This window comes from Choloepus didactylus, chromosome 2 (assembly GCF_015220235.1).
Source record: "Choloepus didactylus isolate mChoDid1 chromosome 2, mChoDid1.pri, whole genome shotgun sequence".
NCBI lineage: Eukaryota > Metazoa > Chordata > Mammalia > Pilosa > Megalonychidae > Choloepus > Choloepus didactylus.
Window position 1 is genome coordinate 213,562,382 of NC_051308.1, and position 14,022 is coordinate 213,576,403.

The 14,022-nt window shown below is 55.0% G+C and overlaps 2 protein-coding genes across 7 annotated transcripts; both read right to left on the reverse strand.

Annotated features, from left to right (window-relative positions):
* Positions 1–3,248: 3,248 nt before the first annotated feature.
* ADPRS (ADP-ribosylserine hydrolase) lies at positions 3,249–9,119 on the reverse strand. 3 transcript variants are annotated; one of them, XM_037817663.1, is made up of 6 exons: positions 8,624–9,119; positions 5,805–5,901; positions 5,322–5,529; positions 5,035–5,219; positions 4,605–4,705; positions 3,249–4,095 (listed from the first exon to the last, which is right to left on the reverse strand). In XM_037817663.1, exons 1-6 carry the CDS (start codon positions 9,102–9,104, stop codon positions 3,803–3,805), a joined length of 1,365 nt encoding a protein of 454 aa, XP_037673591.1. In that variant the 5' UTR covers positions 9,105–9,119; the 3' UTR covers positions 3,249–3,802. The 3 variants fall into 3 exon arrangements, with proteins under 3 accessions (XP_037673591.1, XP_037673596.1, XP_037673598.1); XM_037817668.1 differs by having other exon boundaries at positions 3,262–3,382; XM_037817670.1 differs by having other exon boundaries at positions 3,952–4,230.
* Positions 9,120–9,513: 394 nt separating this feature from the next.
* TEKT2 (tektin 2) lies at positions 9,514–13,410 on the reverse strand. Of its 4 annotated transcripts, none has more exons than XM_037817674.1 (10): positions 13,230–13,362; positions 12,264–12,479; positions 12,054–12,179; positions 11,644–11,849; positions 10,997–11,140; positions 10,786–10,900; positions 10,486–10,593; positions 10,202–10,345; positions 10,011–10,090; positions 9,514–9,843 (listed from the first exon to the last, which is right to left on the reverse strand). In XM_037817674.1, exons 2-10 carry the CDS (start codon positions 12,417–12,419, stop codon positions 9,630–9,632), a joined length of 1,293 nt encoding a protein of 430 aa, XP_037673602.1. In that variant the 5' UTR covers positions 12,420–12,479; positions 13,230–13,362; the 3' UTR covers positions 9,514–9,629. The 4 variants fall into 4 exon arrangements, with proteins under 4 accessions (XP_037673602.1, XP_037673603.1, XP_037673604.1 ...); XM_037817675.1 differs by having other exon boundaries at positions 12,264–12,476; positions 13,230–13,355; XM_037817676.1 differs by having other exon boundaries at positions 9,654–9,856; positions 13,230–13,410.
* Positions 13,411–14,022: the final 612 nt, after the last annotated feature.

The window sequence follows — 14,022 nt, forward strand, 5'->3', positions numbered from 1 at the left end:
CCCAGAACACGCAGTCCAGCTGCCCTGATGGGATTCCTGGGCTCTGGATCGGGCCGTGAAGGCGGTTGCTCCTCCAGCGTGGACTCGGGGGGTTGAGTTCCCCCAGCCACCTGGGAGACACACTCCCAAGCCCTGCCCTACCTGATGGCCCCCAGGTGGCACCTGAGAGGGCATGGCCTCCCTCAGTCCTTGGCTGGTGCTCGCCTGACTCTCCTGGGACTTCTGGCATATGATGTTGTGTTTCTTGATGAGTTTTTGTTTCCCTCCAGGGAAAATGGAGAGGAGGGAAATCATCGAGGTGGCCAGTATAGACACCCGCCTGGATTGGTGCCCAGTGGTGAAGCTGTGGCACCAGGCCTGCCCATGGCGGGTATAGTGTGTGGCCCTCTCTGCAGGCACCTGGAAGGGGTCACTGCCCTTTTGCTGCTCCAGCTGCAGCCATGGGAAAGGGTTGTGGGGGGAGGGCCATGGATCTGGGGCAGGATGGCAGCTCTCCACACCCCTCTCTGTCTCCCGTGCTGCCCCCACCAGCTCTGGTTCTGTTCAGCATAAGGGGGGACCACACAGGCCCTGGGGACAGCCATGGGCCAGAAAGATCAAACTGTGAGGTGTTTGGGGCAGACCCTGGCATGAGGTGCCAAATCTGAGTGCTCCTTCCTGTCTCCCCTTCCACCTGCTGGGGTGGGAGCTGATTTTCTCATATGGAATTTGAAGGGGGTCCTCGCAGCCCCCGTCCCAAGCATCCCCAAGGCAGGAAGTGGCCTGTTTGGTCCACTGAACAAGGTGCACGCACGCTCGGGGAGGAAGAAGGCTCCCGCCAATTATTCCTTAATAAGAACCGTCTGGTGCATGTGTGTGTACCAGAGGGGCTAATCTGAGGGGGCTTCCTCTCCTTCCGCCCTCTGGTTCCAATTTCCTGTTCTAAGCAGGATTAGGGCCCAGGAGGCTTAAGGCTGAGAGAAAGGGTGCCAACAGACCCCTTTGGAATGAGTTGGCTCTGGAAGTTTCTGCCATTTTCTCCAATCAGTGCCCCCCCTGCAGGAAATAGGCAGGATCCTCCTCCCACCCCCTTAGCCCCTGGTTCAAGCTCTGTGTGGCTAAACTGAGGAGATGAGGAGCGCGGGGAGGAAGGTGCCCTTGCATGGACAGTTTTCCAGCGGCTCGCGGCCTCTCCCTCAGCCCTCCCCCTGCTGACTGCTTCTGAGGACCAAGTGTGCACCTGGGTCATTCGATGTGAGCTCTTGTTGAACTGCTGCAGTTCTGGCCAGCTCCACACTGTCCGTGTTGAAAATGGAGGGCGGCTGCTGACCTGTGACCCGCTAAGCTGTGCTTCCCTCGGCCCCTTGCCAGTCCTCCTCCCCTGCCCACATGTCCTTGAAAGAAAGCCGGCGATGTGACGGCTCACCTTAACTTTCAAAAAGGGAAATGAAAGCCCAAATCTGCTGAAGTGACACTTTAAGGAAAGGTATTGGCTGGGGTTCTTGATGGTTCTTATTCCCCAACATTCAAGAGAACGAGCTAAGAAGTCTCTGGTGGGGGTGCCCTGCTCAACCGCCTCCTCTTCGAGGTCAGTGCCCCCTGCATCTGGGAAGGGTTCTGATTGGCAGAAGCTAATCCGCTCCCAGGGAGAGACCAGGGGACTGAGGAGGGTACTGGGGGAGGCAGAAAAAGGGCTGGTTCACAGAGCTGAGCTTCTGCCAAATTTTATTCCTGAAGCCTTGGGGGTGGTGGTGGGGGTGGTGGTAGTTGGCGTTTCTGAAATGTTTGTGGGATTTTAGCTCCAGGTGCCCACTTAACTGACTAGCTTTGATAAATGATGTCTGATTCTTAATTGTTTTTTTAAGATTAAGGTTTAAATGTTTGCCATTAGTAATTTCTAACTTGGTACAGGAAACATAGTTCTCTACATACTTATTATGTGCCCTGTGTCACAGCAGATTTGGGAAAAATGCACTTGGGAGTCAAATAAATTGGGACTTCTTTTTGAAAAGAAAATCAACAGTATTGACTGTATTGATACAACCTCAATAAACCCTTTGTATAAAACAGCGCTGTGCTGAAAGGGGGCGTTGATGCAGAGGGATCTCGGGCCTGTGCACTGGACAGGGCACCCAGGGAGCTCTCTAGGGCTCTGCTGGATGCCCACTCTCAAGGAGCATGCATTCCTCCCCAGCTCCCTAGCCCTGGGCTGTCAACACATCAGAAATGCCCGATGCTCCCAAGCTACCGAAGCACTGCACCAAGTAAATGCCGAGGTGCATTTTAAGAAACCAAAGACAGGCAGCGGCTAGAGTCAGGAGTGATGGATCCCGCTTCCCTGGAACATTCCTGCAAGCTCTCGGGTACTGGAGCATGACAGCTGGCTCAGGACCCCAAGAGCCAAATTTCAACAAACATCTGATACAAATTATGAATGAAATTATGAATCTCTTTTTTCCTGAAGGCAGGGCTAGTGCCACACCCAACGATGAAGACAGGGCTGGAGGAGCTGTCCTAGGCAGAAGGCACCTGTTTCACAGCCCACAGTGCTCAGTAGCTTGGGATCTGGGACAGGAGACCCAAAACAATCTGCGTCTTGAAAAGTCCTGTGGTGCACCCCATTCTGGCCAAACCCCATCTAGGCTGGAAGTAGACCTGCCTGACAGTCTTGAAAGCTAAGGCTAGCCACAGAGCTGCACATGCTTCTCTTCCACTGAGGCTGGGAAGGATGCTCAGAGATATCTCCGTAGTTTGAGGTGAGGTGCCCCTCTCTTTCAATTCTCCTTTCCTCATGATGGATGGTGTGCAACTTCCTTGTGGGGCTAGGCCTTTGACTGGAGCCCAAGCTACAGAATAAGGCACACAGCACCCAGGCTCCCCAGGGCACTCTGAGCTGACATGCCCTCCCCACCCAGAGGATGCCAGCCTGGCTTCCCATTCCTGGCTCAGGTGGGCCTGGACCCTATTTGGGGAGCAACCTATGAAGGAGACAATCACTGACAGCAGGAAATTCTGGCTTGTCCCTGCCCACTGCCTCTGGCCAACATGGGCCACTGAGTGATCTCCAACAGGAAAAGCACCAAACCAGGCCTGCTCTGCCATTCCTGGCCAAACACCGCAGCCAGGTGGAGGCAGAACTCCTAGAGGAATTGGCCTTGACCAGCCAGCAGCTCACCACCTTGGGTTCCTAGCTTTGGGAGAGTACAGCACACCTGGAAGACTGTCAGGCTGCCTAAAGGAAAAGGGTCCATTCAGGGCAGAAGGAGAAACACAGGAAACTGGTGGGGTTTACCAAGAACCATTTATTGCTCAGTGACTTCCACTGGAAGCTGTTAACAAGCCCCATGATAGCCAAGGGCCAGGTGTGTATCCAGATCAGCTGGATGCAATGCCTGTCTTCTTGCTGCAAACAGAATTGCTGTCTTGGCAAAAACAGGCTTTCTGCAAATTGGCTAAAACCCAATAAGGAGAAATGATGCTACTGCAGATCATTTCCACCTCCCCAAATCTCACACCCTAAAGGAAAAATCCATAAGCATTCCTCCAAAATAAAACCCACCCAGGTACTTCCATCTTTCGACTGGGCTGTTGGGAGTGCCCAAGGTGCTGCAGCAAGCCAGAAATCCAGCACCCGGGGGCACCAGTCCTTCACTTGCCATCCCAGTGACCTCCCCCTCAAAGAGACCCCAGTCCGAACAGTGCACACAGCCCCACACCACGGGGAGACTGAGGCAGGGGAGCCAGGACTGAGGAACCTCAGGGTTTCCAGTCTGACCTGTAGTTGGTCCCACTGGCCATGGCAGAGCTCTAGCAGCTGTTGCCCTCACAGACTCTTCTGGAAGACCTGGTGCAGGCTCTGGGCCAGGACATCTGTCTCCTCATAGCCCTCACAGCTCTGCTGCCAGCTCTCTGGTACCTGTTCCATCCCATAGTAGGCACCAGCAAGGGCCCCAGCCATGGTGGCAATGGTGTCTGTGTCCCCACCAAGTGAGATGGAATAGATGAGAGTCCTTTGGAGGCTATTGAAGGTAGAGGGGATCTCGGGGTCGGGCTCCATGCAGCGCAGGAAGCAGTAGATGGCAGTGGGCACCGATTCAAAGGCAGCAATGCCATTCCCTGGGGGGAAGCCAGATGATGTGGCCTTGATTTCTTGTCACTTGCCACAAGTCAACTCTCAGCTTCACACTGGGCCATGATTCAGATTACAAATTCTGGTTCAAATCCAGGCTCTACTGCTTACTGGCTCTGTGACTGGGAAAAGTACTTGATCACTAAGATTCCTGTATCGACACTGCACCTACCCTCAGTGTGGAGAGGACTGTGTGAGGATTAAAGGAGACCAATGTCTGTAGAGCATTCTGCACAGTGCAGCGAGAGTGCTACATACATCATCTAGCAACACTGGCTATAGAAACTGGTGGCCAGCTGTCAGTTCTGGAGATACTTATCTGCAAGGCTGAAGGTGCTGAGCTCACAGCCCTGCCAAGGACCCTCTCTCTTCAAAGCCCAGGACAGAAATGTGACTGCAGGAGAAATGTGACTCCATGCTCCCTTCCCCTTCCTAAGCCCAAGGCGGGCCCTGAGGTTGATGGGTGCGGGGAATAAAGCAGTCAGGGTTTACCCACCTAGCTCTGACACTATTTCCTCTCTGGTCACCGAGTCCTGCTCTAGAAGCTCTCCAATCCTTTTCAGTCGGCTGCAGTATGGATGCTCCTCCATGCCCAACCTGTGGGGTGAGGGGAGAGATTTCAGGGAGGTCAGAGACGCCAGGCAGGTGGAAATGTGTGCATGGGAGGGTGAGGTGGGGATGTAGTCAGGCTGACACCCAGGCAGGGGGGTGGGTCACCCTGAAAAGGGAGGAAGTGAGAGAGGGCTAGGTGTGAGCAGGTTGTTTTGTTCTCTGGGACCCTGAGAGCCTAGAAATCCATAGCCAAAGCAAAGGGGCTTCTTTGCATCCCTATATAAGATCTGCAACTAATACTGGAGGACCCTCCTCCCCTCCCCACACACGCTGACAAGTATTCTTGCAGCCCCACCTCCATCCCAGATACTCACTCCCTGGCATCCGAGAGGGACTGGGCATCACTCTCCAACTCTTCCATATGGCCGAGAAGCTGTTCAAGGAAGTGCTCAGTAGACGACTCACCCTGCAAAGCCAGGTGCACTGCCAGGGCCTGCAGGATGGCACCGTTGTAACCCAGGGAGGAGGCGTGTGTCAGCTGGGCTGATAATCGTGCAAACTAGGAACAAGGCAGAGGAGACAAAGACCTGCTGCTCCCGAACCCAGGCTGCAGGAAGGAGTGAGGGAGGGGAGCACCCCACAGCCAGCCCACTCTGAATACCTTCTGCACATCCTGGACACTGCTATAAGCCAAGGAGATGCCAGCTACCCTCATGGCACCTCCGTTGCCATAGGAGCCTTTCCCATTAAACTGGGCCCGGGCAGGCTCATAGACATCACGACACTTGGGGCTCAGGAGTTTCCTGAAGACAGTGACTACTCCAGCACCGTAACCCCTGTCAGGGTCTTTCTTGTATTCCTCAGCAAACCTAGGGGAGAGAAGGGAGATAGAGTTGGGGTTTAAAAGATACCTCTCAGGATTGGGAGAGAGGAAATCTGGCCAGTTTGGGAAAAGACGAAGCCCTGGGATCCTAAGGACTCTGCACTACCATCACTTCCCACGTGGGAAGCTGCATCAGCCCCAGAAACAGTATCCCGCTGAGGGTGGGGGCCACGGACATATGTGGACATCCTTGCTTTGGTCAAGGGGTGCAATGACTCTGCCCACCCAGTTTGCCTCAGCCCAAGACCATCCTCACCTCACCTGTGAGCCATGTCCACCTCATCGAAGCCCTCCTTGGCCAGCAGGGACTGCACCAGGGCCCTGGCCATGGCTGTGTCATCTGTGTAGCACAGTGCTTCTGCAGAGAGAGCAGAGGGGGTGTGAGAGTGAGCTGCAGGGCTCTAGGGGTGGAGGCTTGGGCCTCCTACATATTCTTTTTAAGGTTACCACACCTAAAATGACCTTGAACCAGCCTCTTACTCCCACCCAGCTTCCTGGACTCTGATTTGCAACAATTCCTTATCCTGAGTCAGTCACCATGTCCTGCTGGTTTCTGAAGGAAAATCTTCTGGCTGCCAGCACTGCAGCTCCAGTCTTAATATGACCTATCTGGACTATCTCAATTCTCCTGCACACTCCCCACACTCCAATCCAACCTACACATGCAGCCAGAAAGTTCTCCCTAAGAAGAGAATATCCCTTTCCTCATCTCACCCTTCTGTTGCCTTCGGGATGAGGTCCAGAGTCACTGCTTTGGCATTCGAAGCTCTTCCCAGTCTAGCCCCTTCCTTCCTCTCCCACCTTATGTTCCGATGCTTCCCTACCACATCCTTGGAACCAATCTTAGAGTTTGAGTCTGGTCCTTCCCAGTTGGGGCTGCCTCTCTCCTCCCACCTTGCCCCGTCTTCTTCCCCTGAATGTCTGTGAACACTGCTCTGGTACTTCTAACACAGCACCACTGGTTATGCTGTGACTTCTCAAATAGGCTATGAGCCTGCCAGGGAAAGAGGCTTGGTCCTGTTTGAAGGAAGAGCCAGTTACAGAGAATGAAGCAGATTCCCTAGAGAGCCCCCTTCTCATTCCTATCTGCTCTTCCACCCTCTCTCCATGGCTCTCAAGCCTTTACCTGCACCTTCCCTTTCTCTTAGACAGCCCCCACCTCCTATGTCACTAGGAAGAGGCTAATGGCTACCTTACCTCCAGCTGAACTCTCCAGTCTTCCTCGCCTAAGAGGGAGTGAGTCTCCCTTCTGGTCCAAGCTGAAGCCGACCCCTACCATCTCCCTGGGGACCTAGCTCCTCCTTTGTCTCCTCTCGTCTTTATGCCCAACCTCTCCCTCTGTGGTGGGATAGTGCCTTTTTTCTGTTTGGTCACTGCACCCTGCTCTTCCTCAGGGAACCATTCTCCCACTCTCAGTCTGTACAACTGACCGGGCCATGGAACTAACCCACCTCCAGCCTGGTCAAAGAGCATACATACCCCATCTCATTGTTCAGGGATAAACATATGACCTAAGCCAAGCCAATGAGACTCAATTTGGGACTTCTCCTGGGACTACTGAAAAGAGAAATTCTTCCTCTGTTGGAGTTGCTAAGTTCAGAGCTGCCAGTGGCCACCCCATGGAAACAAGCCTGCCAGAGAATGAGTAAAGGCAACCCAGAAGAAAGCAGATCCAAGCCATGGAGAGAAACTGAGTCTCAGGACATGGTTTGAGCCCCTGGATCCAGTTCTGCTTGAAGAGAGACCTACCTCTGGCCTTTTTGGTTATGCCAGCTAATACTTTTTTTGCTTAGGCCATTTTGAGTTGGATTTTCTCTTTTTCTTCCAAAGGGTCCTAAAACAACTCTCAATCTAAATCATGCTCTTTTCCAAAAATCAAACTATAAGCCATCCTTCCAGTCTGTCTTTGCCATAACTACAGCTCATCTCTCTCCTTCCCTTCATACCAAACCATACTATTTTCTCATTTCCCATTTCCTTCTTAACCCACTGAAATGTGGCTTCCAGGCTTCAATCTGCTACTAAAAGTGCCTTCTCTAAATCCAGACTTCCTCTTATTACACTTCTCTGCAGCATGACACCAGTGACCAGTGTCTTCATCTTGAAATTCTTTTGAGTTTTGTCGATGGCCCCCTCTCCTGAATTTCCTCCTCTCCCTCAAACCTGTTTTCTTCCCTCTCTCTTTCTCTGTCTCCCTCTTAAATATGGGTATTCTCCAGGGTTCTATGGTCCTTTTTTTCCTTACTATTCTACATTCTCTCCAAGAGGAATCACATCCTCTGCCTTACCTCAGATGTGATACCTGAGCTCAGATCTGGGTGATGAGCTGCTCACACAAGGAAGAAGGGGGAGGGGAGACAGTTTTATAAGCAGAGGGACAGCACGTGGGACTAGAGAAGTGTGGCATGCTAGGACCCCAGAAAGCAAAGCCATCGGTGTATCAGATAAAATTGGAGATGCTGCTGGTGCAGGCCAGGCCGGGCCTGTGGAGACACCTTAAGGAATCTGGCTCTATCCTAAGGGTAATGGGAAATCACTGCAGTTTTATACAGGGAGGACACGATCAGATTTCGGTTTTGAAAAGAGCACTCCCTGCTGTGTGGAGAATGTACACCTCCCTGCTGGAGGTGTAATGACTCGAGAGAACTTACTAAAAACGCAAGTAATATCAACATGAGAGAGTATGTGTTGGACCAGGCGTCACTTAGCAGGATGACGCCCAGATTTCTGGCTTGCACAATTGAGAGGATAGTGTTGCCATTCCCCAAGAAAGAATGTTAGATGGCAGGTTCGGGACGAGACGTGTAAAGCTGAAGTTCAAATTTAGAGACAAAGCCGAGATGCCTGCGGGTGATGCGAGGAATGGACACGTCCGGGTCATTCAGATCTGGCCCGTCGTGCCCCCGCCAGCCTCATCGCCACACACCGATTCCTTCGCACCCGGAAATCTCTGCTCCTCTCTTGGCTCTCCCGACCCCGCTTCCGCCTCCCTCCCCAAGAACCCCTCTCCAGGCCAGCTCGCAGCGGGCGGCCCGGCGAGGCCCGGCGCGCGTCCCCATGTGCGCCCCGGCCCCGCCCACCTGTCCGCGCACTCCCCGGCGTGCCCGGGTCCGGCTCCAGGCTCTGGACATGACGCAAGACTGACGTCAAGTGGACGGTGTCGTGCGCCTCGTAGACGGCGCCCACGCAGTCCCCGAGCAGCGCGCCAGCCAGACAGCCTCGGAAGCGGGAGAGGGAGCGTGCCGCCCCAGCCCCTCCGCGGCCCGCCGCCATCATCGCCGTCGCCACAGTCACCGCCATCCGCGCGCAGGCCAGACACCACTTCCGGTGCCGCCGGCGCGCGCTCTGCGGCGCCGCTCCCCAAGCCCCGCCGCCCCACAGCGCCTCCCCGTGGCCTGGAGTCTCAGCGCTGCTTCCCGGCCCACAGCGCCTCCCAGAGGCTGGGAGGCGCAACACCGTCCAGCCCGCGCGTGTGTGTGACAAGGGTCGGTCTCGCCAGCCCTGGTACCGAGGCTTCTTTACGGCCAGACGTCTGCTTTTAGCCTCCAGTCTTTCTCCCATCCCCCCGCCCCGTAAACGGCGTCACAACGGGGTGGGACGGCCACTGAAGTTTCCTCGAGGGATGGGCACCGGTCCAGACCATCTGGGTCACGGCAGCCTTACCGTGCAGGCCATTGTGTACCCTGCAGGTCCGGCCTTCCAAAGCCTCGCTCTGTGCACCTGAGTCCCGCGGCCAGCCCTCCCAGACAGCCCCGGTCCCCTTGCCCCCAAGCCTGCAGCTTCAGCCAGCTGGGGCAGAGCTGAGCAGAGGCTCCACTGCTAGGGCCCGGGAGGTGCTGGCCTAGACCAGAGAGTGGTTCCCTGAGAGGAGGGGAAGGAACTGGATTTGAAACATGGCCTTTGGGAAGTGATGTTTCCCGTTTTTACTCTTCCTTACACAGGAGGGCCAAGAATCCTCACTCCCACGCAGGGAGAACAGATAATAGTCTGGCTGAGCACCCCGACGTTTATTAGATTCAGTATTCCCCCTGCCACCCTTCCAACTCCATTTCCCACCCAACCTCCCCTTCCTTCCCCGGCCCAAAGCTAGGCCAGCTCCAGCTGGCGGCTTTTGAGTGGACTGAGGGTGCGGTTTGTGGTGCGGGTGAAGGTGTCCACCTCAGGCACAAACTTCTCAGCGGGCACGGTTAGCTTCTGACGGATGTCCATACACTTGGTGTCCAACAGCATGGAGTTGGCCTTGCAGGCGATGTCAGCCTGCAGCCGGGCCAAGTGCTTGTGCAGGGCGTCCAGAGCGTCCCTGGGGAGGAAGCATGAACAACCGCCCACGCTGCATGAGGCTGGGAGGTCTGGACTGGACTCACCAGCCTTCAGGCAGGAAGACAAATTCCAGGGAAACCAGCAGGCAGCAGAGGCCCCCTGAGTGGAAGGTGTCTCCCTACCTTCCTGCCTGCTCCCTAAACCTACTGTGCTTGTGCCAGCTTCTGCTTCAGGGCAGCGATGGTTGCCTCTAACTGGTAAACCTCGTCGGTGAGGCCGTACTGTGCCTGGAGACCAAAGGGCAGATTGGGAGTTTGAGGTCAGCCATGCTACCCTTAAAGCCCACGGGTCTGGGTGCTGCCCTACCTCCCTGGGCCTCCACTGGGATACCCTCTCACCTGGTCCCGGCAGAGTTCCACATTGGGACGGTAGGTTCTGGACTCCAGCCGGGTATGTGATAGCTTCAGGTTCAGACACTTTCTGCGCAGATCCTCCTCCAGGTGCCGGATGTCCTCCTGCAGCTCGGCGATCTCCTCCAAGGTCTGCAGGGGACAGGGTGACTGGTCTCTACCAGCTGAACCCACCATGGCACCCCCAGTTTAGAGCTTCCTGGCAGGGCCTTGGGCTCCTCATCCCACCGCAGGAACTTCAGGACCCGGGAGATTAAATGGAGGAGGCTCACATTCTTCTCTTGCCACTTGAGCTCACTGTACAATTTCTCCATTTCCCGCAGCCGCTTCCTGAAGGCAAATTCTGTTGCAACCCTCTGGGCTTCAAGTTTATTATTGGTCTGAAGGACAGAAGTAGGCAGGGCAAGGGAAGTGTGTAAGCTCATGGCCATCTGAGGATACTGCTCAAGTGAAGTGGAGAGGGACCACATGGCCGACAGAGAACAAAGTGTAAAGGCCTGAGTGCCCACTTGGGCCATCCTGCCACACCACTAGCCATTGGAGGAGTGGGGGGTGGGGTAGTCTTCAGTCACCTCAGCAATAGTTAGGGCTATGGCCTCCCTCAGCTCCGTGGCTGTTTTCATCTCAGCCTCTGCCCGGTTCTTGTTGAACTGGCTGAAGTCATCCCATTGCTGGAGTGTGGTGGAGCTGCAGGTGGCAGGGAACAACGCAGTTACAAGGGTATGGCCCATGAGTCAGCAGCAGGAGGGAAGGAGGAGAGACTGATCGAGACACTCTTCTTACCCATCAGGGACACGTGTGGGATTGACTTTCAGAGAGATGTCTGGGGAATTAATGTTGAGAGAGAGGCAGCCCCTGTCGATCTCCAGTGTCTCCATTTTGCTCCGGTGGTCGGAGTTGAGCTGCTGTCGGACTTCCTGCAGGAGGCTGGGGAAGGGGGCAGATGCCATCAGGAACCATCCCCTGGGGCCCCAGGACACAGCCCCCATTGTACTGAAGGGACACTGAGGAAAGGGGAGGCTGGGATGACCTTCCTCAGAAGATGACAATGGAGCTGCTGCTGATACTGGGGCGGAGACCAGCAGCAGGAGCCCCTTCAGACACCATGATGACACCCAAGTGCATGCACGCACCCACAGGGCACATGTGTAGCTCACAGACACACAACAAGGTACTCAGGGTGGTGGCACTGGGCTTCATCACTCATGCTCCCAACCAACTGATAACAGCTTCCAAGAGCAGGGCCGTGAGATACTCAGAGGCAACATCCAGGTAGGATGCTACACTCAAGTCATAGTGTCTGCCATGGGCATAGGAAGGGCAGAGGCAGCCCAAGAGCCATTTACTCATGATCCACAATACACGTGTTCCATATTCAAGACAAGCGGCCTTCAAGTGTGGGTGAGCGTGAGAATGACATGTTCCCTTACCAGAGCTGCTCGAAGGCCTCACTAATCTTCTGCTGCAAGGCCCTCTTGGTGGCATCAATGACCTCTACCTCTTTATGCAGCTCATCCTCCACGGAGTCCTTCACCAAGTCAATGTCTCGCCGACTCTCCCGCAGGGTCAGGCACTCGATTGCCACATCCAGAGGCAGGTTCTTGGCCTGCAGGTTTTGCTCTGCTGACTCCTTCATCTAGAAAAGAGGGGCCACGGGGAAGCTGATGGACCCAGTCATTGGAAGTAGCTGCCACCCCCACTTCAGCAGGGGGTCCAGTGAGTGACTTGCATGGACAAACCATCAATTACCCCCAGTGAGGGTCTCCCCGACCCAGAATTAGGGGGTCGGGGTGGGGTGGCCCTTGCAGCAGCCTCCTGACACCCAGCCCTAGCTCCCTGCCTGTGTCAGGGCATCGGTCTCAGCATCTAAATCCGTCAGACACTTGTCCAGCATCTCCTTCCACTGGTTGACAGTGTCAATCCTCTCTGCCAGTCGTGTCCTGTTGTCATGTTCATCCCAAATGGTCTGGAAGAGACAGACCCAGATGAGGAGGTGGTTGGTGGTTGGGAGCTAGCCCTTTGCCCACCCGATTGGGCTCCCGTCTCCAACCTGGTTGTTTGTCTCGTTGCGGAGGACACGGGCCTCCTGGCGGATCTGATGTGAAGCATCTCGCTGCCGCTCAGCATTGGTGGACAACAGGTAGCTATTTGTGTGCCAGTCGGGCAGCCGGAAGCGCTGACTTGGCTTGACGCTAAGCATGGCCATGGCACAGAGCCCGGGAGGGGCCAGAAACCCCTATGCTTGTTCCAAGACACCCGCCTTCTGCTGGAGAGAGGGTAAAGCAAGCTGCAGAAGGCCAAGAGAGCCTCTCCTCCATAAGAGGTCCCGCTCCAAAGGAAGTGCCCCTGTCCATTTTTCTCTAAGCCCCTTCCTACAGCAAGCCTTCTTGGGAACAGCTCTTGTTACTCAACGTTTTGTGAGACATCAACTGTTTCCTCCCACCCACCTAGCCACAGACACAAATCCCTGGGCCCTGCAGAGAGGTAAAGGTCAAGGGGGAGAATGGAGTCCCCCCCCTCCGTGTATGTCTGTGTCTAGTGTCTAGCATGTTGTGAGGGGTTTGCTTTTAGGCTGAGTTGGTGGGAAAAATGGCCCTTTATCCAGTTTGCCCCCTACTCCCAGCAACCAAGTCTTGTCTGGTTGCTCCTTTCCTGCCGCCCAGCTCTGGGTCAGGACCCACGAGGAGAGAGTCCTGTTCTCCCCCCAGGGAGAGGACGGGCTGGTTTTGCGGTTTGGCCTTCAGGAGTGCGCTGGGCGCTGTCCCCCTTCGCATCCGACCACCACACTCCCGCTAATCTCTGTTGAGGGGAAGGGAGCGGGTGTGCGAGGGACCCAGAGCGGGAGGAGCGGGGTGGGTGTCGCTTCCGGCCGAATCCCTCCCCTCCCCAGGCTAACCGTCTTTGGTTTAACGAATACCCCGGCCCTGGAGCAGGGAAAGGCGGAGGGGAAGAGGGGAGGAGCTCGGCACTCGGCGTGAGCCCCCCGCCGCCTCCGCGCCTCGCGTCCGAGCCTCACCTCCTCTCCCAGCTCACGCTTGGGCCTCCCCTCTCCCGGCGCCTCTGTTGGCGGGCACCCCCGGTTGCTAGGCAACCGCGCCCCTCCCCGCGCGGGTCACCTCGCGACCCCCCTGTTTAGCTTGGCAACCGCGGGGCGGGGGCGGGGGCGGCAGAGCGCCTTAGGGTAAGAAAGAGGCGGCCGTCGGGGGGCTGCGGCCCGAGCCTGGGCCTGGGGCTGCAGGGGGCGCGGCGGCAGGAGGGAGGCGGGAGGGTTGCACAATCGTTTTATTTAAAAATTAAACACTTTCGTTTTGATTAAAGTTCTACACCGACGTGATTAAAGATACGAACAATAAAAATCTCCCGCTCAGGCTCATTCCCACCAGGTGTTTTCCCGAAACATATATAGATATAAATATAAATATAAATATATATGTATATGTGTGTGTATATATATGTATTTTAATTATACATGATAATTCAATGTATATATTTCAATTCTAGTAACACTTGAAATGTTTTTATATTTGATAAGATTTACATCTATTCCTTTGCTCCTTTTTTGCCCAACAATTTTACCCAAACGCTTGAAGGCATAGAAGGAACTATAATCGTTATTTGTAGAGGGCACAAAAAGAAGTCAACGGCGCCTTACCGTCCACTACTGTTTAGGTATTGGAAATAGATTAACATTTAATCCTCACAAACTAATGAGTGAGGTAGACATTATCCCCATTTTCGCCAGTGACAAGGGAGCCTCCGAGAGACGAACTTGGCTTGAGGTGGTTACAACGCTGTTGGAAAAGCGGGTC

What these genes read in the sequence shown, in the direction of transcription:
- ADPRS (XM_037817663.1), bottom strand. Translation starts at nt 9,104, where the DNA reads ATGGGAGAAAGACTGGAGGCTAAAAGCAGACGTCTGGCCGTAAAGAAG. An exon ending in GCCGGGGAGTGCGCGGACAG is followed by an intron (nt 5,902 to 8,623) that starts GTGGGCGGGGCC and finishes CTCTCTCTGCAG; the next exon opens with AAGCACTGTGCTACACAGAT. An exon ending in TCCCTCTCGGATGCCAGGGA is followed by an intron (nt 4,706 to 5,034) that starts GTGAGTATCTGG and finishes CTCACCCCACAG; the next exon opens with GTTGGGCATGGAGGAGCATC.
- TEKT2 (XM_037817674.1), bottom strand. Translation starts at nt 12,419, where the DNA reads ATGGCCATGCTTAGCGTCAAGCCAAGTCAGCGCTTCCGGCTGCCCGAC. An exon ending in GCAACGAGACAAACAACCAG is followed by an intron (nt 12,180 to 12,263) that starts GTTGGAGACGGG and finishes TGTCTCTTCCAG; the next exon opens with ACCATTTGGGATGAACATGA. An exon ending in TCAAGTGGCAAGAGAAGAAT is followed by an intron (nt 10,346 to 10,485) that starts GTGAGCCTCCTC and finishes TGTCCCCTGCAG; the next exon opens with ACCTTGGAGGAGATCGCCGA.